General features: G+C 37.0%; 1 protein-coding gene across 6 annotated transcripts in view; it reads left to right on the top strand.

The window, feature by feature from the left end:
• Positions 1-27,221, top strand: part of SLC39A10 (solute carrier family 39 member 10) — a 195,990-nt gene that overhangs the window by 162,120 nt on the left and 6,649 nt on the right. For 5 of the 6 annotated variants that reach the window (XM_084523569.1, XM_084523570.1, XM_084523571.1 and 2 more), the window contains 7 exons: positions 11,295-12,368; positions 13,080-13,281; positions 19,736-19,905; positions 20,850-21,068; positions 22,371-22,491; positions 24,166-24,534; positions 26,236-26,316. In XM_084523569.1, the coding sequence (XP_084379695.1) occupies positions 11,304-12,368; positions 13,080-13,281; positions 19,736-19,905; positions 20,850-21,068; positions 22,371-22,491; positions 24,166-24,534; positions 26,236-26,316 (2,227 nt within the window). In that variant the 5' untranslated portion in view covers positions 11,295-11,303. The remainder of the gene's footprint in view (positions 1-11,294; positions 12,369-13,079; positions 13,282-19,735; positions 19,906-20,849; positions 21,069-22,370; positions 22,492-24,165; positions 24,535-26,235; positions 26,317-27,221) is intronic. The other variant, XM_084523566.1, reaches the window with a different exon arrangement.

The following is a 27,221-nucleotide window of genomic DNA, read 5'->3' as shown; positions in this document are numbered from 1 at the left end:
GATGCATAAACAATACAAACTTCCAGTCGTTCCTGTTCTGGGCTGTGTATGAGGCAATCGGCTGAGGTGTTGTACTGTATTGACAGTGCCAGAGTTCTCAATGCCTTTATATTGCCATTAACTTCAGTATGATGCAGTAGCTGTATCAGGAACTAAGTGTAAAATTTAACATTTTAGTCTAAAGTGCCCATAGCTAACTTCTTACATTCTAGAGTACCGTTCTATCTGCATGTTATCAAAGAAAAATGGCCTAAATTGCCTTGTGCAATTTCTTTTTTTTTTTTTTTTTTTTTTACACAATTACTTTCTTTGTACGACAAGTCAGAGATTGAGTGAAGTATGTAGGATAAGTTTATGCATCTGCATCATGCAGAGTCCTAGCAAAAGTTCATTCTTAGTGTCTTAGGGCAAAAAAATCTCATTCTGGCTTTTGATAATCAGGTGTGGCCAGTAATAGGGAGAAGCGTGTGAGAGTTTTATGCTGACTCCTGAAAGATTGGATTAGTATGAGATGTTTTACTAAGAATGCAACAACTATAGCAAAGTACTGTTACTGCTAGTTTGTATCAGACTTTGTGGTTCAAATGAGTTGCAGTAAACAGGCTAGGCAATGTAAAAATAATTTTACCATTTTTGAGCAGCATACATGTACTTTGTCTTCTCCATAGAAACCGCTAGTTTGTCAGTGCTAGTTGGCTACAATAGTCTAATGAAGGAGTGTATCATGGTACATTTTAGCATTTGATGCATGAGAATGCATCTCATAGTCTGAGTGATAGAATTTAAGGCAAGACTCCCTTAAAAAGTGTCTGGATTTATTAGTTAAATGTTTTTGTTGTTGCTAAGTGAACTATGGACAAATCAAAACTGTGCTTTGGAATAAGACAACATACTAAAGTTGAATTACTAAAACGGCAATAAAATTGAAAAATACAGATTGCCACTTTGGGGGAAGTTTTGGAAGTTTATACAAATTCATTTACTGGAATTGGCTTATTGCTGATTGCTAACTATAGATTCAGAACATGGGCATGAGAGAGGCAAAGGATTAATTACATTTTATAAACTAGATATTCTCAGTGGGAAACAGTGATAGGAGTACATAGTTCTTAAAATGAACATGTTTTAACTATGAAAAATGTTTTTTGGTTGTTGTTGTTTTTTTTTTTCCAAATCGGTGGCTGTATCTTAGCAAATACGTCATGTAGTGGTTCCAAGCAGTGACTGAGTAATAGTGAAATACTGAAATGATACCTCAGTTGCTTTGCTACATTCTAGTCTATGCATGTAATTTTCTTTCTTTCTTTCTTTCTTTCTTTCTTTCTTTCTTTCTTTATTTATTTATTTTACTTTTCTTGACAATAAGCAAAGCGTGATTCTTAACTTTCCTATTTGACAGTCCTATTACCAGTAATATACTTCTTAAATCTTATATTTACATTATAAAAGTTAAAGCTGGATAGTAGCAAATACAGGTAGTTTAATCCAAAATCTATAAACAGTGTATTTAGCTTATCAGACAGGATAATATAGGGGTTGGGGGGAGAGAGAAGTATTTCAACCTTTATTTTTCAGAACATCAGGTTATGAGGTTTTCCCATTTACTGGAGATTTTTCTGATCTGTAACTGTCCTATAGCTGTAGCTAGATTTGGATGCCAAATACAGGTTTCAATGCCAAACAGCCTACGTATCAAAGTATTTCAGTTTCATAACCTGGCAGTGAGGTGGCCTGCTGGGAGATTACACGTTATTCTTGTGACTAAACAGCGTAAAAACTTAAATGACTGTAATGAGTATCAGAGGATTCACAAGAAACTGGTGTGCCTCTAGAAATACAAAAAGTAAAGCTTCGGACTTGTTAACAGATCCCACAGATGTTAGGTGCCTTAGCTGTGGGAACTATGGGATCAAAAGTTTGTCTGTTCACAGAATTATGCTCTCAGTTTATTTGTTTAATATTTTTAACTGAGCTACTTTAGATGTTGAAAGTAATAATATATTTGGAGGGGTAGACGGACTGCAGCTGTCCTGACTCTTAACAAGCTCTTCAGCAGATTTTAATTCGCTGATGTGTATCAGTTTGATAGGTTTCAGTCAGTTTACCCTGGTGGTTTAAGCTGTCTCATTCTTTGAGTCTGTTTTGTAGTCTGTTAATTAGTTAAATATGTAATTTGAACTACAGTAGTCTTAATTGGCTCAATTTTGTAGAAAAGATGTTCAACCATGATCCCATATTGTGTTTACTTTGGATAGCTTTAATATGATCAAAGTGAATTACTTTGTAATATGATTATGATGTGCTCAGCAGACTATGGAAGAGGGTGATGATGTACTGTCAATTACAGTAGCAAAAGGAGAGGGAAGGAGGGAGGAAATTTTTACCAGAAACTGCTGACTCCACTATCCATGGAATACTAAAGCATGCTCCAGAAACTTATGCTTGCATTCTGCAAACCTTAAGTATTTCTGAAGTTGAACTTGTGGAGTAATGGTCACAACCTACTAACAACCCTTTCAATTTAGCCCAGTTTACATTTGATTTCAGCTAATCGGTGGAAAAAAGCATAAAACATCTTTCTCAGAGAAATTAGATAACCCACAATTTCAGTGATATGGCCAAACCATTTCTGTAAGTTGAAAAGTGGAAAAAAAAATAGTATTTATGCCATCTTTTGCATAATATAACTCTTGGTAGTTTGGAAGGTAGTTTTCTTCCAAAATCCTGGATTTGTTTTGAGATGCACTTACTGATCACTTGTGTTAAATGTTAAGAGACAGCAAATAGCTCTTGTTTTTTTGGTTGGTTGGTTTGGTTGTGTGTTTTGTTTTTTTAAACTGTTGACAGCCAAAGTGTAAAACTGGAAAAATCACAAGAAGTTGGTTCACTTACTTTTATACATTCTTATTAACTAAAATTGGCATGTATCAGGTGATTGGCAAGATGCGTCAGAGTAGTGGAGTTGTGATAAAATGTGTTGCTTTACAGGAGTGGGTTATAGAGATTACAGAGAGCCTTGAGAAGTAATAGATTTCATGTAAACTGAAGAAAGCCCCTGATGGGAGGGGGTGGAGGTGGGAATAACACAAACAACAAAAATGAAAGACCTCAGTGATTCAAGGAATGACGCAGGAAACAGTAATGTCCTAATGATCCCACTGAGAAGAGTGGTGATTTCAGATCAGCAGTTAGTCCAGAAAAATCCTTACGATTAAAATTACAGTAGAGAATGCATGGTGATGCTCAAAGAAGTGATAAGGGAGCCTCCTTTTTTAGGAGAGGTACAAGAAGAAGAAAGCACAGAATTACAGTTACTGTAAAATATTAGATCAAGTGCAATGCTGCACAACATAGCCTAGGCTAGGTGTATCTAATTATAAAGTAGTTTTCTAAAACCGATAGTGCTGTCTTTCTTTTCACAGTTCCTCTCCTTATCTGTGTTGCTGTCAGAATGTACATGCACTTGGAAGGTGATGGACACAGGGAAGGACATATAGATAGTATTTTTAAGACTTAAGTTCTTGCTTTCAGTTTTTATAAGTTGTTAGGCTAAGAGGACAATTGGATTCTGCTTCCTTTCCCCTTTTTTATATCTAATCCTGCAGTAAGAGTAAGAGTGGTTATTAAATCCAATTTTATTCAGTCATTTGGAATGGGATGGAAATGGCACGCTTTGATTCAGCTGGCCACATACTAGGCAGACCCTCGTGTTGAAATGTGTACAACTATTTTTTGTCACAGGTCAGGTTGAATGTTAATTTCGGATATACTGAGATGTCTTTACAAACATTGTCTCCCACAACTGTTCTTGAGCCAAGTGACTTGAGATGTGTGTGGTCCCAGGAGTCACCCATTTTCTCAAAAATTTCCTTCACACCCATGGGACAAAGAATTTGTGTTCTTACCTAAGGAAACAGTGGTCGTTCCTTGGTTTTGTACTGGGAATCAATTTCCTAAGAAGAATTTGAATGTCATGTTGATGTAGGGTCTTAAAAAGGTCTGTGACGGTGGCTCATTAATTAAATTTCTTACTTAGAAGTACAGATTTTTATGAATGGTATATGTTGTCAAGTAAAAGATTTGCAACCTTTCAAATTCTAGAAGTGTTCATTAAGTGTCATCATCTGCCAGGCATTGATCTGGCTGAGCACATGAAAAGAAACATGCTTCAGTCTGAACTTTCAAGGGAGATTCGAACTTGGTTGCTTTTGTAAATTAATATTTCTAAGGAAAGTGAGAGAAGTCCTCAGCTTAACAGTAGCCATGCTTAACTCCTTTTTGGATCATAGCTGTGACTTACTTTTTAAATGGTAGTAATGTAGGAACTGAACACATATCAAAGATACACCTGTTAACATTAGTGCAAGTATTTTAACACACCACAAGGATGAGATGGGTGTGGTGGTTTCAGTTAGAGTAAGAATAAAAATAGCCACTGGTCTTAGCGCTTTATAATAAACACTATTACATTCTGTGCTGGGGGGAGAGTTAGAGAAACTAATTCAAAATGAGTTTCAATATGAAACTTGCCCACTGTTTTTTGAGAAAGCCAGTTGTGTTTGTGCTTTAGCCAAAATACTCTGTTAGGCTGCAAATCAACCAACTCCGTAAGTTGGAGTTGCCAGCAAAAGCAAGATTGCTCTTCTTTGTGTGGTCTGCAGTGTTTGTGCAGCTGCACAGCGAACCAGATAGGAAAAGTAATCTGCCTTGAAAATAATCTTTTTTTTCCTTTTTCTGGGCTGTTTTTTGGCAGAATCTAATTGTACAGCTGCATAGTGAACAGATCAGCAAACAAATGTGCTGGTACACAGAAATGGTTTTAGGGGAATGAATGAATGAAACAGTGGGGGAAGTCAGGACTACTGCGTTAGGGGCAACACCATCTTAAAATATTTGTTGAACTTTAGCCATAGCTCGAACAAAAACATTTGCTTATTTTCAGTGGAAAAATAAAATCCTAAAATGCAAACATATCTTGTTAATTTTTAAATGTATTTAATTTTTGTAAGCAACAGTATCCTCATAGGAGCAAACTGAACAACAGAATGTTGACGGCAGATCCAGCCAGTTCCATTATATATTCTGTGCATTAGTAGATGTGCGGTGTATATACAAAAGGCTGAAAATTAGTTCTTGCGTAAGCAGAAATAACACTTAAAAACTTGAACTGTTTTGATGGGTTTTATGTTATTTTGAGCTCTGAAAAGAATCCTGTGTTCAGCAATTCATTGCAAGTAGTTGTCCTTCTGAAGAAGTCTATCAAGTTGTTTTCCCTTCAAAATAAAATAAATGCCCCTTTCTGGACAACTGAACTAGTAGATAGATCGCTGCTGTGGTAGGTTGGGATCATTGTCTAGTATCCTTGGGATTTGATATCTCAAATAGTTCACATCTCAGATTTTGAAAAGGTGTTCACAATGTGCTTAGTTATGCATAAATGCTTTCTGTGTCTTATCTGGTATTAACTTGGCAAATATGGCTTAGATCAGCTAGGTAATGGTCTGTTCTTAGAGCGAGCCCCTCCTACTAGGCTGTAGGTTTTCGAATGAACGAGTTTTACTTATATCCGCAAACCTGTTTCGCTGAATTTGAAGAGGGAAGAAAATACAGGAGATGGGTGAGAACGAAAGTTAGATAGAAAGAGATAGTTAATTATAACTTCTTACGTATGTAAAATGTTTTCCTATTTGTATATTCAGATGCTAACGTCAGCAAAAGGCTAGTATAGCAAAGTGACAATATTATTTAAGTGCTTTCATGGATTTCTTAAAGTGTCACTAATAGCAATATGTTCATTTCTCTTTAAGATTTTTTTTTTTAATCACTGATCTTGAAAATGAGTACTAGATTCATTGCTTAAAAAAAAAAAAAATAGGAAAAAAAAGAGTTAGATTATTTGGATTCTTCCATTCCGGCTTTTTTTGAACAGTATGTTAGTATGGACTGCTGCAGTTAGTGGAGAGGTGGTGGAGAACTGCAGGCATCTCTCCTGCAAGTAAATTGGAGTAAATATCTGTGATATAAGAAAGAATTCTAAGTTTCTGGAAGTGTAACAAAAGTGTCTTTATGTAGTCAATAGTTTTATTTCAAGCAATATTTATCTTGCATCTGAAAATAAATATACTGTTGTTACTCTGAGCAGTTGTTAATGGAAACAAGTGATACAATTGCTTAAATTTCCAGTGCTGAACAAAGCGGATGTCTTAGTTTGGTTTGCTTTGTCTTTGTTTTCAGCGTTTGTCCATCTCAGTCCTCTGGTTTTAGCTGAAGTGCGTGTTTGGTATTTTTGTTCAGTGTGAAATTTCTGGTCGCTGGTGAAGTCCTGTTAAGGCACTTCAGTCATAGTGGCATTCAAGCTGAGTAACTAAAATCCTGAATATTTTTCAAAGGGAGTTTCCAGAATCTGATCTTCCGCAGTTAGAATGAAAGGTCCAAATGGAGAGAAACTAAAATAAAATATTTGGTAGGGCTGAAATCCAGTGTGTGTGTTACAAAAATGTTTCCGATTACTAAAATTGTTGGGAACAAACAGGAGAAAGGAGGGAAAGAGAAAGTTGGGCACTTAAACTAGATACTGTTATACACTAACAAAAATGCCGTGGTATGTGGGTTGCAAACACTAAAACACTAGCTTTAAATTTTTGGCTGAGTTTGAATTTTATGTGAACTCATTATTGGAAGCAAAAGTTGCTGTTAAGTAAAGCCTGGCTATCAAACTAGTTTTCTGGTTTCAGTAAAGCAGTTAATAAGAAGTAAGCAAAAACGTTCCCCCAAATCATTCCAGGTTTTAAATGACACCTTGGGAAAAAATAAAGTGCTATCAGTATGAAGTGGAAGAACAGATGAAATAGTAGGCACTGTGAAGAAGTTTCAGGAATTCAAGGGGAACTGAGTGAAAAGCCTCTAGAAATACCCACTTTGATCAGAAGCATATTTAATGGAGGAAGTGCTACAGGGAATTGCTTAGCATAGAAATAGTGTGAGTTTTCCATACAGAGAAGGTAACTTAAGTTGATGCACTGCTTGGGTTCTCTCACCTCGAGCCTTTGATTTACAAACTGCGTATATGGATGCACAATCAGAACTGCCTGAATGGTTTACTTGCAGTGGTGAACGAGGAGGCGAGGGGATGCATTTGGCAGTACTGTTTGCATTTACTGGAATGCCAGTTGGTATGGCAGGTCTATTTATCTTACCCACTGTAGATGCACACGTTAATCATACCTTTGAAGCCTGACATGGTGTGGGGTTGTCCTGTTGCCTGAGTGCATCCTGGAAGCCTTCTCTTTCTCTTCTTCACAGTTCAGTGCAACACAGTGGGTGCTGTTAGTTCCCACTGAGGCCTGTGGGTTCTGGGCGCTGTCATTTCTGACCCAAGACCAGCTGGGAGATGTCTTCCCTGTTGGGTGCCTGGCCATTGAGTTCCCTCAAGGAAGGAGGGGCGGCAGCGGGAATCAAACAAGTGCTTGAAATAAGGCAAAGGCTGGCAGCAGTAAGAGCGGGAATTTTTTTCAACTTTGTAGCCTTTTCCTTGAGCTGCCTTCCCGTGTTCTTTTGTGAGGATTCAAGAGTCTTACTATGCTTATGCTGAGATCAGCTATACACAATTCTGTGTCGCTGAAGTGTATCGAATTTGGACTTCAGCTTTCTGGTATTTTATACGTGTGAACATTGCCTGACATACTGCCTGATGAGAGCCATTTACAATCGCTTAGATGTTAATGAAGCATGTGTAAAGAAGAAACAATTACTCCTATTAGTTCTGTCTGAGACTTCTTAGGGTGGCTAAGTATATTTTGTTAGTGTCTTCTTTTAACAGAAGGATTGAAATAGAAGATACAGAAAATTTTTAGAAGATTTAAAAATACCGTGCCAGGGTTCTTATTAGTTGCATTGAAAATAGGCATCTAAATTGATTTTGAAATAAGTCTGATAATGCTCAGCTCTTGTATTTGAGCAGTGAATCATGATCATAAATTACAAATGATTTTAACCATTAGGGCACGGAAAAAGGTACCATTCAAAGCTAAATACCACAATTAGAGATGCATGACTGAAATTTCAAAGTAATGTATTAGTAGTATTGTATGAGACAGTCACATGAAAAAGATCATGAGGTTGTGAAAAGGATTATGATCATGCTTACCATGCTTTAGTCATGAATTTACTGGTAGAAATATTTTAGTCTGGATTGTGCTTGTTTAAATGGGAAGAGTTTGACTTTGCTTATATTTCTGATTATATTACCATTATGTGGCAAAGGGGGAGAAAAGGTCTTCACAAAAGTCGTATACTTTGGGTAACTGAATTTTATGTACAGTTGAGTTGTGGTTTTCAATACTGAGAAACAGAAATTAAATAATAAACAATTTGCTAAAGAATCACAGTGTATTGCATGCACTTACCTAGTGCTGCCATGGTCTGTGCAAGCATACATACGTGCATTCATGTTTCTCCTGGGCTTTCGTTTGTCTTGCATGTACCTTAACTGCTAACTTCAGACCTTGAACCTGCTCCTCACAGTAAGTAGCATTCCCCATTGTAAATCCTCGGCTGATGAAAATTGGCATATCCCTATAGAAATGTGGAGCTCTGCTGATCTGTTATCGGCCATATGCCTGATCCAGTATCTTTACGTACTGCCAGATTGTTTCTGCTTCCTAGGATATGATGCGATTTGCAGAGCCCAGGCTCCCAGACTGTGTGAGAACGAGCACATGGTCTTTATTTAAAGGTTGTGGAATAAGTTTCCAGACAATCGTATAATCTGAGGGTTGACTCGGTCCAATGATACGTGGATGAAGATATGTAACCCGCTTCTTCCTACTCCACCAGCAACAGCTCTGCACTTAACTGCTTCCTCAAAGGAGAACGGAAAAAGCTTCTGGAAGGTGTTTTGAGATGCTTTTAATGTTTCTGTATTAATCCCAGTGATATATTTATGAGAACATTAAAAATGCCTTAAATAGTCTCTGTGAGTGCAAAAGATTGTATAAAAGTAATCTCAATAAATTTGGGGATGAACTTGTCACACTAAACTTCCTGAAATGGTTTGTCACAGCCTTTAAATCACTCACTGCAGTGTACAAGCTTGGGCTGGAGACAGTCTGTACAGTCATTCCAGACTGATGATAGAACAGTTGTTTATAAATAGAGAACAGTAGTGTAAAATGATTAGCCGTTGATCTTTCTGATGTTTCTGGCATCAATTTTGATACCAATGCCTCCAATTGAATGATACTCTTCCAAACTTCTGTAACTAGGTCAGTATTGCAAAAGAAGAGTTCACTTTTTTCTTAACCTTGCAAGCAATTGAATCTCCAGTGAGAGGTAAATTTTGGTCTTGTATATTTGTAGAGGTTAATAGAAGATTTTTTTTTTCCAGTCTAATGTGTTAAATCATTAATTAGCTATATAAAATTACTAAAAAGTAGCCCTTTTCCTTTTTGATTTCTTTGTCAACCTGTTGGAGGTATAAGAGCTTCCAACATTGTCGTGTGTGCGTGTGCATATACAACATGATTGCAGGCACTTAAGCACAAAACATTGAGCTAATACTTCAAGAAGTGAAAATGGATTGAAAATGTTAGTGGGTTGCTATAAAGCACTTTTCTCATCAGTTTTCACAGAACACAGTTAGCAGCTGGGCTAGAGGACAAGTACACTTACCATTTCTTGTCTGCAACTCAATCTCGTTTTAGGATAGATTGGCCAGATCACTTGGCATCTTAGTGAAAGCACGGTCGGTCATACAGCTCTAGGTGAGGTACACATAGGCTACTAAAGCAGTTTTAAGTGTAGAACAAGATAAAAGCATACTTGATCTGTTTGCCTATTATTTTGTCCTTGCATTTGCTAGTTTTTGGCAGCATCTGGACATACAGAAGCAGAAAGATCTCAACTCCATCCACCTCTCAGCTCTCGTTTCCTCCTCAATCATATTCAGTATATAACTAGTTATGTGTAAAAGCCCTACTTCTGTATATACTCATTTTTTTTCAGTCAACATTAAACCACTCAGATTGATTGGGAAGCTTCATGCTTCTTCCTTTTTCTCTCTGTTTCTTTGCTGATAGGAGAGCATGGTTATCTGCTACTTGTATCTAGGTGAACTGCTGTAAATGATGCACATTTCACCTTGCCTTGTACCAAGGTGAACAAATTAGGTGACAAATTAGGTGTCACTAGCAAGCCTTGGCAGTGTTTGGATGATTTTTTTTAACATGTATTCTAGGGGATATTCTTTACCCAAAAATAAGTCTGCAGAAAATGAAGTCATAAAACATAGTTATTGATTTATCTTTAGCTTTCAAGTTTGATGTAAACTCACTAAATATAAACTTGGATTTTTTCTTAAAGTTTCTGTTCAAGTAATAATTCCAATTTTGTATTTTTGTTAGCATATTTAAACAAAGCTGCTGTGTTTTGTCAAGTAGCAAATTGTTTTCAACTCGGAATACGTTAAACTTATGAAGTGTCTTCATTGTTATCTGATGTTGAATATTAAGTTATTTACATTTAATGCTAAATAGCAAATGACATTGCCTTGATGATGCAATTCCTGAAAATCATTGCAAACTACTCTGACTTAGTGTGTGGCAGCATAGAATCATATTTTAAGTTGCCTAGAAAGGTTTCTGTAGAACCTCCTTTTTAAATTAACATCCACGTAGATCTTTGGGACCAGTAAACTCATGCAAACAAAGTGCTAATAAATGTTCTTATCTTTAGTAATACATTTAAGTCGGTTATTGACGATTTATTTTTAAATCAGTAGTTACCTACTAAAATTGGGAATTGTGCAGTATGCATATTTAGCAGAAGTAGTTTAGCTGTGCGTAAGAGAATAAATGATGTTTGGGTTTTCAATTGTTATCTTCTCACCATCCCCCTAAATAAGAAAATAGAGACAATAGTGTTATATTGAGCCCTTTTTATTCATTAAGTTGTTTTAATGAGGTTTTCAGTATTACAGCTTGTCATAAGCATAGACAGACGCCTCTGAAAACATACAGTAAATGTTCTGACTGACTGTAAATGTTTATCTTTTTCTTGTAACTGCCTCCTGTAAGTATGGCATGTAAGGCTACATATCTTAAATATACAGAGCCTGTGTTACTGTTGTGTAATGTTAATACAATTTCTGCAGTAAAAATACTGCAATTGTTATTCTGTTAATGCTAATATCTAAAAAGATTTGTGAGTCTGTTAGTGCCAATAAGTACTGCAATGAGCATAATACCACTACTGATTCTGCTTTTACACCTAAGTGCTTCCCCTTGTGTTTCTTGTAGGAAACAGAGATGAAGGTACACATGCACACAAAATTTTGCATCATTTGTTTGCTGACATTTATTTTTCATCAGTGCAATCATTGCCATGAAGATGGACACGACCATGGTCCTGAAGAGGAACGTGTACACTACCATAATTACTATCAGATCTCAGAGGCACCCTACCACCAGAATGCAGGAACAGAGTCTATGCCGAGTAAATTTTCAGCTTTGGAAGCTGAAAATGAGCAAAAATACTACATTGAAAAGATTTTTGATCGCTTTGGTGAAAATGGAAGATTATCCTTTTTTGGCCTGGAAAAACTGTTAATAAGCCTTGGTTTAGGAGAAGTAAGAGTAGTGGTGATAAATCATGATGATATTGGCCATGATCATGTTTCTCACCTATATGCTTTAGATGTACAGGAAGGAAAGCATTTTCACTCTCATAACCATCCTCATAGCCACTCAGATTCAGAAAATCAAACCATGGTTGGTATGGCTGCAAAGAGAAATCATAAATGTGACCATGAGAGAGATGCAGCTCTGTCATCTATAAAAGGTGATGGGAAACATATTCATGACCAGAGTCACCATCACCATCATCACCATCCTCATCTGCACCATCATCTTGACCATAATGGTACACATCATTCTCGCAATGATTCAGTTGGTCACAGTGAGCATGGAGAACAGAACCATGGACCTTCAACAGAGACAAACACAACACAGGATCAGCGTGAAAGAAAACAACGGAAACAGAAGAAGAAACGAAAGAAAATCAGTGAGACTTCAGGAGATACTACACAAGATTATGCTCCAGATCATCATCCAGGTGATCAGTATGAGCACAATCGTGTTCATAAACATGATCACGTACATGATGCATCTCATATGCATGTACACCATCATGAACACAGTAGTGATCATTCTACTAGTCACGGACATCAAGATTCCAGTCTAGGTAACGAGGATGGACATCACCATACCAGCAAGCGAGAGGCACCTCGCAAGCAGATGGGTGTAAGAAAACACACTACTTTTTCAGCACGTAGTCATAAGGATCATAATGAAGATGAACGTGATCGTGAAGAGGTGAGTATGAAACGGAGAACTGGCAAGTTCACCTTTGCTGTTGTTAAATAATAATTGAAGATATGTACCCACAAGTAAAGCAGAAGGAAATGTTTGTGTCAGTTGCATAATACGGGCAGAGTGAAAACACTAAGAGGTCGGTGCCACAATATTGAATTTACTTTGTGAATTTTCATGTCTGCCTGCCCATCATCTATCTTTTCTTAGGGTATCTTGCCTGCTTATCTCTGTTTAAAGATGATACTTCAGATTTTCCAAGATACCTTGTTTTCAGGTGGTTGTGTTTGTTTGTTTGTTTTTTCCCTTCCCAAAATTCATGAGCACCTTTTTCCCCTCCCTATGTTTTTTGGACTTCTTTCTGAATCTAAGACTAGTAACCTTTTTGGAAACTGCGCAGAGACTTTTTCCTAAAAGAGACACGTGTATATTTTCCAATGTGTCTGTAATTTCTTTGTCCTAAAAGAATGTGAAGCAATATAGATTATATAGGTGTTTGGAGACTGAGTTGTATAATACCGATATACATACTGCTTGTTTCCCCTCATACATTTTATGCCTTTAGGCGTGTTTTAGCTCTGATGGAATGTTGTGGGACAGAGTTTTTTCTTTTCCTTTGTGTGTTATGAAATTATAAGCTAAATTTTCCACAACTATAGTTTTTAATGAAATAGTTGCTTTCACATTTAATTTCTTTGTACAATTTGCTTGCAGTGCTTGAATGTAACCCAGCTGCTCCGACATTATGGTCTGGAAACCAGCTCTCCAATATCTCCTGAATTGTTTACATACATGTGTCCTGCTCTGCTATACCAAGTTGAGAGAAGACTTTGTATTGTACATTATGATGAGCTTGAAGATTTTATGAAAAGTAAAACTGCATCAATTCAGAATAAAGATAAAACAGGTGCTTCAGGTAGGTGTGTAACGTCCAAAGGCTTTCAAATTTTTTTGCATTGTGAATATCAACTTTGAAGAAAAGGTTGAAATGTCGTACAACTTAGCATTGACGGCATAGTAAAGGAATGGTTGAAATTTAACATATCAGAAGAAATTTGAGACAACGTTTGTTTAAGTCAGGAGACATAGCATCCTGTTTGGTGCTATCATAGCTTCTGCAAAATGACCATGGCTCAGGAAACCACCTTTTTTCTTACCTTTTATTAGGCATAACAGACATTTTGGCCTTGATTCTTCCCACCTATATTTAGATATTGGACTCTTAGTAGGTCTATAGGCAACATGGAACATCCTTGGAGATAAAAGCACCTTTAGAGATGCACGTCTGCTCACAGTTCGGATTGTTTCCATCATTCAAAGTGTTACGTCTTTTTCATAAATTATAATGGAACTGTTGACAGATGTTTTACTGCAGTAAACTATTATAAATCTAAAAAGTATTGGGGACGTGAATATTGATTAGTACATAAGCGTGTATTAACAAAGAATGCAGTGCTAGTAATTATTTTTAATGACTCCAGCATCATTAAGAAAGATTAGCTTGTTACATGTAAATCTCCTATAGAGAGACGGTATCTCATTTACTGTTGAGATGGCTGTAAATCAGATATACTGTATGTGTTTTGTGTGGCAGCAAATCACTTGTTTTCTGGGGTAGTCTCATTGTAGTAAGAGTTGACCCTTGCCTTGTCTTATTATCAAGCGGATTTGTAGAACGGCTTTAAGCATTTTCTGCTAATTAAGATGTTGAAACCATGCACGAAGCTGTCATGTTGCACATATTTTGAACCAGTTTAATTAGAAAGTTTATGCAGCTGAGTGCTTCTTTTAAAAAGAACTCATTTTCTTTCTATATAATGAGGAAGAGAGTTGATGAATAACCAGGCATGAAGATCCTTTAACGTTTGACGAGACTTAATTAGCAAAATAAGTGAACCTTACTGTGGACATTTAACATGTTTTTTGGTATTTTGAGTAAAAATAACATTAGCCAGTTAATTGTAAACAAAAAAAAAATCACTTAATTTGGCTCTGTAAACAAACAGTAACTTCTGAAACAGGTCAACTTGATGTAGATAATGATAAATCACGATATCTAGCAATGTCATGTGTACTGTTCTGCTAGCTAGAATGAGACTTCAGGTGATGTAATAACCATTTTTGCTTTTTAAGTAAGGAAGTGAATCACAAAATAATAAGTCTTAACTGGTATTTGAGGGTTGAGGGAGGCGTGAGATGAATGTCAGAGTAACTGTTAACCTGTAGGTTGTAAGATTCTGCTAAAACAAAAATGTGTCCTTGCCCAGGCTAATGTAAACCTTCTTAGATAGAAATGCTTGTCAAAGTTAGGAGGATGCAGGTTTTTTAAAAAACACTAGATATTTGATTTTTTTTTTCTTCAGTATTAATTACACCTTCCCAAATATGCAATAGACTGGTGCTGCTTCTATTCACTTACACTAACTTGCAAGGTTTTCATTGGGTCTGACAATTTTCTAAAGCAAAATAATTTAATTAATAGGTGACCAAAAACTTAGATGACCATGCTGAGTTTTGTACCTGTAATTGTGGATAATTCTGTAAGATCTTCTAATAGAGGATTTTCAAGGGCTTTTTATCTACAACTGAGTTTTCATGGTGTACCTATCAGCATTACAGAATTTTCACAGAATCACAGAATCACAGAATTTTCTAGGTTGGAAGAGACCTCAAGGTCATCGAGTCCAACCTCCAACCTAACGCTAACAGCCCTCCACTAAACCATATCCCTAAGCTCTACATCTAAACGTCTTTTGAAGACTTCCAAGGATGGTGACTCCACCACTTCCCTGGGCAGCCTGTTCCAGTGCCTCACAACCCTTTCAGTGAAGAAGTTCTTCCTAACATCTAGCCTAAAACTCCCCTGGCTCAACTTAAACCCATTCCCCCTCGTCCTGTCACCAGGCACGTGGGAGAACAGGCCAACCCCCACCTCGCTACAGCCTCCCTTGAGGTACCTAAAAAGAGCGATAAGGTCGCCCCTGAGCCTCCTCTTCTCCAGGCTGAACAAGCCCAGCTCCCTCAGCCGCTCCTCGTAGGACTTGTTCTCCAGGCCCCTCACCAGCTTCGTCGCCCTTCTCTGCACCCGCTCAAGCACCTCCATGTCCTTCTTGTAGCGAGGGGCCCAAAACTGAACACAGTACTCGAGGTGCGGCCTCACCAGAGCTGAGTACAGGGGGACGATCACCTCCCTAGCCCTGCTGGTCACGCTGTTCCTAATACAAGCCAGGATGCCGTTGGCCTTCTTGGCCACCTGAGCACACTGCTGGCTCATATTCAGCCGACTGTCCACCATCACTCCCAGGTCCTTCTCTGCCTGGCAGCTTTCCAACCATTCCTCTCCCAGCCTGTAGCTCTGCTTGGGGTTATTGCGCCCCAGGTGCAGGACCCGGCACTTGGCCTTGTTAAAGCATTACCATCATGCAGGGTTCCTAGGCAATTCAAAAGTAAGCATGCATCCGAATATGAATCAAACTAATCTATTTGATTACTGAACTTCTAGATACGTAACAGGGCTGTACTGAAGAGGGTTGTATGATGTTATTTTCCCCCTCTAACTTCTCATCGTAACTCCACCTGTTATGCAGCCACGCAGACTCTGTGTGGACTGTCTAGCTGCTGACACACAGCTGTCAGTCAGCAAGAGAAGTAGATCCTGAATGTGGTAAAACTAGTGAAGCTTTTCATTTAATTTAATTTTTTCAGTTTGAATGATTGGGAATCAGTCAGTAGACATATTCTTCACGTTGGAACATTGAATCGGCTTTCCACATTTGAGAAACACCATGTTGTTCCTGTACTTTGAAATCATTTGGGAATGTATGTTGCTGTAGTTACTGGACAAACTGCCGCTTGTATTTTTTTTTTTTCTTTTCTTAGTTCAGTTCACTGAAATCATTAGATTTACAGCTGTCACTTGGTTGATTGTGAACAGATTGATGCTACCACAATTGCTTGATTCAGTTCTTCAGAAGCAGGGCCAGAAATTGTAGCAGCTCACTGTTAGCATGAATGGTGTAATTGCCATAGATATTGGCGAGGGTCTCTTACTGTGCTTGTGCTGTGTACCTATAGACTAGAACCATGTTTACATCTCAAGTGAAAGAAGTTACATTTGAGAATATAATTCACCTACTTGTCTATGAAATACTGTATACCTGGATTGAGAACCTAGCCTCTCACAAAAGGGGCAGCACTGAGATACGATGCAAGTAAACAATGAGCAAATTTTTCAAGTCAGGGATCAGCTAGGGCTGCTGTTTAAAGGTATTTCAGATCAGACAGCATTCCCTGGACCTTACCATTCCCTGAATGCAGGAAGGCTTTGCTGCACTGGAGCCTTGGTATTAGCTTGCTTTCTTCTGAAAGCTTGCAGATAGGTAACTTTTCTCAGCCTTCTAAGGAATCTACCTTACTGTCCTTCTGCTCTGTTGTAATTTACAAATAGCTCTGCAAATATGACGCAGAGCAGCCGTCTTTTGTTGGCTATGCAGTGTTTGAACAGAGGTCCCTCACAGAGGAAATTTTTGGATCACCTCCCTCTTACTTTTTTTTCCAGAAGAAAATTATAAACCAGTACCTAATAACTTGACTTCATTAACCAAGCCTTATCTAGTATTCCTTGGGCTGTTACACACCAAGATCTTTTATAACTTACGAGCTATTGCAGTGTTCTTAATACTGCATGTTAGGCCTATTTCCATAATATTTTAGTGTTTTGGACACTACAGCTGTATGAAATCATTCAATAAAATTTTGTCAGATTTTTTTTTTTTTCAGAGGTCTTAATGTAGTCCTTTTCATCTCAGGCGATAACTTTATCAGAATAAGTTTGTACACGTATGTAACTGTGGGGTCATATGCTGTTTTTGTATATATTTCTTGTCCTTTGATTTGATGGCAACCTTTTGCTGATAATTTTGGATCCATACCCTTTTAAAGAGTTTAAACAACTGTTTTAACAGCTGCTGATTTTGACCATCAGCTTCGGAGTGGGGCACAGACTCTGTATTCTCCTTCTCATGTGCCTCACCTTAATCGGGGTGCCATGTTTAGATACTCTATCACTCAAAAAGGTATGTGCGCCCTTCAGAGATGCGTCTGCCAAATCTGTGCCATGACAGCCAGTATACATAGCCTCCGTTTTCGGTCTCCATGTAAGGCTGCTGTTAGTGCCAGGTTAAATGACCATCAGCACATCTGTGTCCTGCCAACTGGCTGTTAACTTTAATTTGGGCAACTTGAGCATGCACATTACGATTTGGTATTGGGTTACATGCCCATCTCTGCTGTTTCTTTCAGCAGGGCTTGTTCGTCGAGTGTACATGATTGAAGTGCTCTGGGGATGATTCAGGGTTGTGTAGCGACAGTATTTTGGTTTGCAGAGTCCTGCTTCCACTCTACACCTACTTCGTATTCCTGTTTTCTGACTTCTGTTCTTTAGTTCCTCATGTGATTGCAGTCCTTGTCTTTTCACCAACTCTGTTTTCTTCTCAGTGTCAATCCCCATTCTAGTATATGCTGCATGCTTTCTAAATCTTTTTCCAGTCAGTTTCTCCTGTTGGATATGTTCTTGTAACCTGTGTGTTTGAATTGGATTGTTTCCTTTTCTGCACTGTCATGGGAGATACAGACTTGTTAAGAATGAGTATCCCCCAACATGGGTGAAACAGCAGATCTTGTAAGTTTTGGTGTTGACCAAAAAAGGCTGCGGCAGACACACTTCTAGTGGCAAAGTCTTGTTAAATCTGATCTGTTGCATTTCTTTGTACAAATAGAATTATTGGGACATTTGACTGCTGAGTGATGTGTTGCAGCTGCTCATTGAAACACATAATCTTCTTCTCTTCTCATCTTCCCACACCCATTAACCAAGGTGTTTTTCCCTTCTTGGTGAAGAATGAGCAGAACTTCACAAACTTTGAGGGAAGTCAGATCCTGTACCAAAGTACAGAGGCACTAATGATTTTAAAATCAGAAGTTGCTAACTTTCATCGAAGCTTGCAAATTGCAAAGACATTTTTGATAGAGTGAAGCTAGGAAGAAAACTGGAAATACCTAAAGCATTTAGATTAAACCTTGGAACAAATAATTAAAAAGTTCAGCTTCAGGAAATTATGTTGTTGGAATGTCTCAGCCCAAGCAGTTACCATTTGTAAAGTGGGAGCCTCTAATGAAAATTGTTCAGCAGAGGTAACTTAGCTCACTCCATGTCATTGTAACATGTTACTTTGCATAGTGACATGATCACACTATCAGTGTCACAAAAGTTTGTTTCTTTTTCAATTATATTTACAGGTAATACCATATATGAATATTAGTTTCATAATTCTCCATGTAAATCTCTACTTTGTGTTGTAAATACATTTCTATTTTTATGTGTATTGCTGTGATATTGAAAAGAGTTAAATGATTAATACGTGGAGCCACCAACTATTCCTGTCTTTGGGGCTGTGAACCTTATGAACTGTACTATTGGAACTAAACATTTTTTAACTGTTCTTTGAAGTTTCTCTGATAGGACAAAAAAAAAAAGTAGAAGAAAGTATTTTCCTAGGCCGAGATTCTGACCGCAAGAGGCATGTTTCGTTGTTCTCAGAATCTGTTTCTTCTGTCGTTCCTTGTCATGTCGAAATTGGCACATCTTTAATTAGCAGGATTATGTTGATTGTACCCTGTGCCATTATCACTGTTTCTTCCAATGACAACAGTAGAAATTCTCAGAAAAATGTAAACTGTTTCTTGTCGGTAGCAAGTTGCTTTCAGTTCTTTTTAAGTTCTTAGCATTTGATTTTAAGGTTTCTCTGTCAAAGGTTGAGTCTTAAATTTTTTTCTCATAAGTAAAAATGTATTTTTCAGAGCACCAGATGAAGAGAATGGTGCCTAACTGAACATGTTACTCCTACCAAAGGGAAGGAAGTATTTACTCCACCTACAATTTCCATCAGAATATAATTGAAAATAAATGTTAAACATGAATTAGTGCCCATAGAGTCATAGTAAGTTGAAAAAAATAGCCAAGATGTTTTTGTTCCAGCATGAAATCTGGGGTTTTTGTGTTTCATGAATAGACTGCAGAGCTAAGCTGGGAGCTTGCAGTCAGTAAGAAGAGCTGGGCTGTTCTGTTCCCTTAGCTGATTGTCTTCTAACATTTTTCGATCTATTGTGCAGTGAATAAGCCTGTGTGTCTTTTGCTGTGGACCTGAGTACTAAAGGTACTTCATATTTTCAGCACCTTTTGAATGAACAATCACCCGAGTTAGGTTAAAGGAAAGTCACCTTCTTAAGACACAGTTGAAAGTCATTAATCCGTCTTTAAAGTTTTACAATTATTATTCTGATAAGCTTTCTGTATCCATTTCTTCCCACAGCCTGGTTTTGTGGTATCATCTCTATCACCGTCATTAGCCTGCTTTCCTTGCTAGGTGTGATCTTGATTCCCATCATTAACCAATGGTGCTTCAAATTTCTTCTAACTTTCTTGGTAGCTCTGGCTGTAGGAACAATGAGTGGAGATGCTCTACTCCACCTGTTGCCACATGTAAGTATTGCTTTCCTTACGTTTTATTCAAGTGCATATAGAATTTAGAAGGAACTGTTTGACAAGTGTCAACTAACAAATGCTCACAGCTGTAGATTGGCTTGGCTGATGGACGTCCTGAAACAGTATTTGAGCCTTGCCATTAAATACAAAATATATGCGTGTTACTAATAAATGTAATAGCAGTTGCATATTCATAAGCTAACTTTAATAATATTTTAAAATGCCTGAGACCAAGAAGAGCACTTTAAACTTAGTGGTGTTACTTTCTTTTGATACTTGTGTATCAGTACCACCTTAAAGTGTTTCAGGGGATACAGCTTACTGATTACTAGCTTTTGGGGAGAAATTGACTTCTAATGTAACGAATCAAGAAATTGCCCAAACTCTAGGGGAAGGTAAGCAGTTTTTAATTTGTGACAGTATGCCATAATTGTTAGGAAAAAAGGAAAATGTGTTTTAAAACTTACTTTTATCCTTTGAACAAAAAGACTAACATTAATGTTTTCTTTTTGTAAACTTTAATACTTTTTTTTTTTTACGTATATATATATTAATTTGTATTGCAGATCAGAGTTAAGTTTATAATTGATTATAATAGTTAAAAACATGATGCTTGGTTGTTAGTGGGACAGTAGCAACAGTAACTGTGTGATTTTCCTAAGTGTTCTCAGTTCTAGCATTTAGCACTTTTTAGTCAGGAAAAAAAAGCTGAAGCTTCTTTGTTTTTCCCCCTTCTAAAAATCACCCAGATGAATATTAGAGTAATAAATAGTCTAATTAAGATTTTCTGTGGTAAAACATACCTGTATGACAATAATCTTCTGAAGTGTTTTTGGTACTACTTTTCTGAAGAGGCTCCATATTTTGTCATCTGAGGTCAGAGCCGTTCCAGTCTCCCAGTTGCACCGGGTCACGCAGTGTTACCGCTTTCTCTCCTTTAGTCACATGGAGGCCACAACCACAGCCACCACCATGGCCAAGGTCACGTTCATGAACACAGGCATTCTCATCGACATGCCCACCCACATGGAATAGGGACTGAAGGCTTTCTAGAAGAAAATGATCCAGTGTTGAAAGGTCTTGTGGCACTTGGAGGCATTTATGTTTTGTTCATCATTGAACATTGTATAAGAATGTACAAGCATTACAATAAACAAAAGGTATGCAGTGAAATTGTGTGCTACTTGAAAAAAATCTTTTTACCTGAATGTATCTTCGTGAGTGTTGAGGAATTGTCTGCGTGGTGATTCATTATTCTGTGTGTATTTTATATATATATATAAATAAAAATATATATCTTATATATATATATATATATATATATATATGTCTCTTATATCTTTTATATATATATACACATATTTAAAATGTGTGTTCCATTTGATTTCATGTGAGGAAACCCTTTCTAAAACAGGTTGCTTTTCTTAACAAAGTAATCTGGGGAAACAAAGTAGACATCAGATGGGGAAAATACCAGGCTTTTGGCAACATCCACTGAGGTATATCTCTAAATATAAGAAATTACAGCTCCTTCCTCAGAATGCTATGATCTCTTTGCAAAAATACAAAAAGGAAGTATGTAAGAAAGAACTGATAATAGAGCAAAACAATTGCCAGACAATTTAGGAGAAATGCAACTGTATACTCTCAACTAATGATGTCAGTGTAACAGAAGCAGTCACAGTAGAAAATTGCAGACCTTCTGCTTTTGGTACAATGTCATTTAAATTGTTACTTGCTTCCCTGAAAAGAAAGGATTGGATTTTTAGGTCTGGAAGCAGGCTGTAATCATAGTGGTGGTATAAAAGGAGATTGAGTACTTGCAGAGGTATGTAAGTCAGTGGAAATTCAAGCCACCAAAGAGCCATATTATTTCAGCAGTCATTATTAAGTACACTTTTATGAAAATGACTATAACTGCTTCTCCCAAAAAGAGTAAACAAAAATTGCTCCAGTTTCATTCACATCAAAATTGCTGCCTCATCTGGACAGGCAGCAAAAGATTTTCTGTGCTGGAGGAGGCATTTCTTTTCTTAGATCTTCTGATGAAAAGATAAAAGCTATTACGTATCTCTAAGATTAATTAAATAGTTAAATCTCCTAAGATGCTTTAGCAAAACTATAATCCTTGCGGTATGGGGTGTGCACAGGAAGATGGCAAGCTTTTCTCTAAAGGAAAATATGAGGAAGTTGTAGGAGTAGAAACTTCTAAAATTGAACAAAACAGGAGCTGTTCTTGCTGCATGCTTGCTTTCTTGAACAAAATAAGTGAATGCAATGACTCCAGGTATGTGTTTCTTGGCTGTTACAATGTTCTTTGCAATTATGTACTCTGTTACTGGAGTGAAATTGTGCATGTGTGTGGTAGTCTGTTTTTAAGATGTTTTTTGGCAATGCTTCATTTTTTTTCATTTCTGTTGACGTCCTTTTACAAATCCAATGTCAATTGTTTCCTGTTGCAGAGTCAGCAGAAATGGTGCAAGAAAAAGCAGACTGAAGAATCACCAATTGGAAGGAAACTCTCAGATCACAAATTAAATAATAGACCAGATGCTGACTGGCTTCAGCTCAAACCCCTTGCAGGTAGCTGTTTATTTTCAGAATTTTTTCTGATTATGATATTCCAAGTAATGGCTTGTAACCTATGCTTGTAACCTATGGCATGTAGCATGTAACCTCTTGTACAGTCGTGCTGCTATTATGTAAATCATTGTTAATAAGGCTTAATAGACTTTCCCCATGCTATATATATTTTGTTTTTCTGAGATCTGAGACTACCATGAACACTTGCTAATATACCCTACAAATGGTTCTCAGACTTACGAAGCAGTCAAGGTTTTTGGGTGGCTGTAATTCTTTAGTTTTGTTAAGCACTTGGTTAATCTGGGCCCAGCTAGCTCAGACTTGGCAAAAACTAGATCAAAAATTAACACACACAATTTGAAAGATGATATGCTATTACACTTTAAAGATTCTATCCTCTGACCAATTACAATTTGGCCAAGAAAGCTAAGCAAAATTAATTTCTTCTCATAAATGTAATCAAATATCTCTGATTTTCTCAAGGATGTTTCTCAAGGATCCAAAATAATTTTCATACGCTATTCCTTCATAATAATCTGAATGCTTGTGCAGTATGAACCCAGAAGGAATGCCATAGCACACGTCTCGAAGGGGCAAGAGAAGGGGAAGAGCTTTGCTTTGTAAACTTGCCTTCCGGTTGCCAGTGTGGCTGCTGAATTCATTGGTTGATGAAGAATGCATGCGCTATAAGTTATACAAATGCAATTTTGTTAATTTGAACGGTTCGTTGTAGGGAGTGTTAGGTCTGCAGCCTTCTCCATTCAGACAACTTAAAATGAGATTTGGAGAACTGACATAGAGCAAAAAGGCTTTAGACAGCCTCCAAATTATGTTTAAGAGCTTGTTTATCTAGAAACTCATTGTCTGCTGCATAGGTACTCTGTGCCATTTTAATAATTCCCTCTACTCCCTCTACTTTTTTTTTCTGACTCTTGAATATTTTTGTTCAGTTATTTTATGCTAATAAACTCATTGTCCATAAATGTTTTTTTCTATAATTGTTTTTGTCTCCTAGAGCACATATTGCCTCTTCCTTTTATTTAACAGTATTTCAGAAATACTAGTAAACTTAAAATTTACACACGCAAGCCTTCTGCATTGTTTTCAGTTTGTCTGTCTTTATAAAAATGGCTTTGGTTGCTGGCAGGGTAATGAGCTACATTAAAGGAGTTTCCTGTATGACACAAGTGTCTGTCACAAAGACAGTTGAGGTACAGAAGCAGTTTAAAGATCTGTTGTATCAGCGGCAGATCCTGTTATGTTTCCATGTCCTGTATGTGCAGCATTCCATCTGCAGCGTGTGAGACGTTATGGTGCTCGCTACTCTCCTTTTCCAGTGTTCAACCACAAACTTTGTCAGTAGCAAAGTCATAGATGTACACCTAGTACACCTAGGTCAGGCTAAAACAGACTTCGTGTACAATGGGTGCATAGCTGCTGCCTCACAGTGGAGACTTTTAGAATGCTGTATATGCAAATCACTGAAAAATAGGGTAATGGAATTTATTTATTCATTGACAGAATGTTAATCACACAATTATTAGATTAGGATGTGTTAAAACACTATTTCTGCTTTCACAAAACAAGTAAATTCTTAGCTTAATGTTGCAGTAGTAGCTGGATATATTCTAATCAGAATTAATGCAGTGTTTCTCTCAATTGACTACAATGCAGGAGCAGATGACTCGGTTTTATCTGAAGATCGACTTAATGAAACTGAACTGACTGACTTAGATGGCCAGCTGGAATCCCCTCCCAAAAACTTTTTGTCTGTAGAAGAAGAAAACAACATGCACCATCCTCACAATGATGTTATACGAGCTGCTCAAGAGCACGATGTTCACGATTCAGAGTACGACAGCCATGGTGAAGATAAAATGATAGCTAGGAAACCCAGTCACCACTGGCATCACAAACATTCGCATCATTCCCATGGCCATTGCCATTCTGGAAAAGACCTGAAAGATACAGGGATAGCTAATATTGCTTGGATGGTAATCATGGGAGATGGAATTCACAACTTCAGTGACGGCTTAGCAATAGGTAGGCAAAAACACTGGGTATTTTTCAACAGTTTTTCTCCTCATGTTGAGTAACTTTGGTCGCATTTTACTTATTAGTGATCACAGATTTCCAGTTAGCTTCTGTGGTTACTGGCATTGTTTATTCTCCTTCAGAGCAGGAATTAAAAGGCCATCAGTTGTAATTGTCATCTTCCTTCTGTTAATATTCAGTGACTGCTTCCACCAAGATTACTTTGTTGGCATTAGTAACAGTAGCAACCTGTTAGATAAAGATAGGTGCCGAGTAACTTCCTTGTGAATTAAGGAGCACCGGTAGTGCATATTTGTTGTCTGGGTCTCAGTATTTGCCTCAAAGACAGAAGAAATGTCATTTGTTGTTACTTATATTTATTTATAATAATAGGAATATTATCATTAACACATAAATATCGTATTAATAAATAAGTCAGGTACTCCTGACTCCACATGTATGCATTAATAAATGAGTCAGCTACTCAAAAAAGTACTCCTTAGGATAATTTTATTCTTATTTCAGCAAAGTATTATTTCGGATTACAGTTAGTATAGATTTATGTCTAGCCAAATGTAGATTAAACTACCAAACAGAGAAATAGGAACAATTACAAATTTGATTAGATTACAACTTCAATTATTTTAAACCTCTAAATGTGATTTGAACTGTGAAACACATTAATTTTAACACATCATTACAAGTCAAAAGAAGCATAGGGGATTATCTCTTTATTAGGGTTTTGAGTTAACAATGGAATCTACTACAGTATCTCCACTTTCTCTTTATCTAATTTAAAAAGAAACCATATTTAATAAAAATCAACTTACTGCTTTATTTTTCATGTTGAATTTATAAGACATTTTGACAGTGGCTTCTAAGGCCAAAAAAGATCACTACGCCATCTGTTGAAAGCTTCACTGTATTAAAACTCCATTTCTAAATATTTCTGTGTCAAGCCCAACCACCTGATTGTTTGGTACAGTTTTAGAAATGTTTGTGTTAATCTTTTTAATGTATATCAAGTTAGGAGGAATCCATACTTCTCTGAGGAAAGTTAAATTTCCTCTATCTTAAGGTTGTGCCTTTTTTCTACTTTATTTAGTGTTTTGACTGCTCACTACAGGCTCTTCTTGTACCTTTCTCAGCTATAGTACAGAAATCTAACATCAGTTTTCTCATCTCAGAATGATTTAAGGCATGAACTTAAAGTTGAATTAAATTAGCTTACACAAAAGTTACTAAAAGAATCTTGCACAAGTTTTTCTCCTTATTAACTTCCAAGTTAGGCTTATTCCTGTTGCTGAAAAAAAATCATGCTTTAGGAATAAGCATTAAAGAAATAGGGAGCTTGTGGATTACAAGAGTTTGGATTTCCAACCTGGAAAGGAGAGAGCTATCCTGTTGCTCATGTGCACTCATAATTACCCTAATAAACTTGAGATGCATTCAAAATGTAAAAATGATGCAGTTTATTAGCTTGTTACCTTTATGTCTTGCAGTTGTGTTCTATCTCGGGATTTGCGCTTCAGATGAACTCAGCAATAAAGTAGACAGTGCTAATGCACATCTGGGATACTTCCAGTGTAATGAAAAAAGCATTAGTGTGCATTTTAGCAAACAAGTGTAATTTTAAGAAGTCTTTTGATGAAATTTGCTGCATTGAAATAGTAAAATACCATTTGTATCTTTCTTTATTTTTTCTTCCAGGAGCAGCTTTTAGTGCTGGACTGACAGGAGGAATCAGTACATCTATAGCAGTATTTTGTCATGAGCTTCCCCATGAATTAGGTAACTAATTGTATAAACTGATGTGTCTCATCTTCAGCTGGATGAAATATGTATCTAAAAGCTGTTGTGATACTTATCCTGGTAAGCGTAATGCAGTGCTGTTGCCGTAAGGGTGACCAGAACTTCCAGGAGTGATTGAGTAGTAGTATTTCAGTGTACATAAAGAGAATATTAATACAAGATTAGTTTGTCAGGCATCTAGCTACAGCTGTTCTGTGAAGTGATTTTGAATGTGTTTTAAAAATATTCTTAGGAGTATAGTGTACACATTTTTGGTGTTTCACCTCTGCGGTTTATATAGTTTCATACTAGTCCACATGGCACTGTCTTTAAAAAACAAAACAAAAAAACAAACAAACAAACAAATAAAAATTAAAAAAAAAAACACACAAAGTCACACATCCTATGGTATATTATAGAAGGTTAAATGAATTAGCAAAATTCTTTGTGGAGATCTTTAGAAGATGCTTCGTACCAGTTATCACCAAGTCCAGTGGGTGTGGATGACTATTTAGATAAGTCCTGTAGGTATTGGATTATTATTCAGCCTGTAACCTGAAATTGTGCTGGATTAAACTGTGTGTAATCACAGTCAAATACCCATCGAGGTGACAGGTGAAAACTTTACATAGGTAAATACTAAGCACAAGGTAAGTAATGGGTGCAGATGGGACAATAGAGAAGATATTCGTGGTGCTATACTACAGACAGTATTGCTAATACCATAGTTCACTGTATATGCTGTGGATTCTGATTCAAGATTGAGCAATTAATTTCTAGAATATCCGACACAGGAATAATATATTCATTACCCTATTAACTATGTATCATCTTTCACTCATATTCATAAGAGTTCAGTTTGAAGAGAGTAAAACTACTAGCTGGTTAAGAGCTGAAAATTTAGA

Source organism: Aythya ferina (assembly GCF_964211825.1).
Source record: "Aythya ferina genome assembly, chromosome: 6".
Lineage (NCBI taxonomy): Eukaryota > Metazoa > Chordata > Aves > Anseriformes > Anatidae > Aythya > Aythya ferina.
Note: the sequence above shows the minus strand (reverse complement) of the source record. Positions and strands in the feature narration are given on the sequence as shown.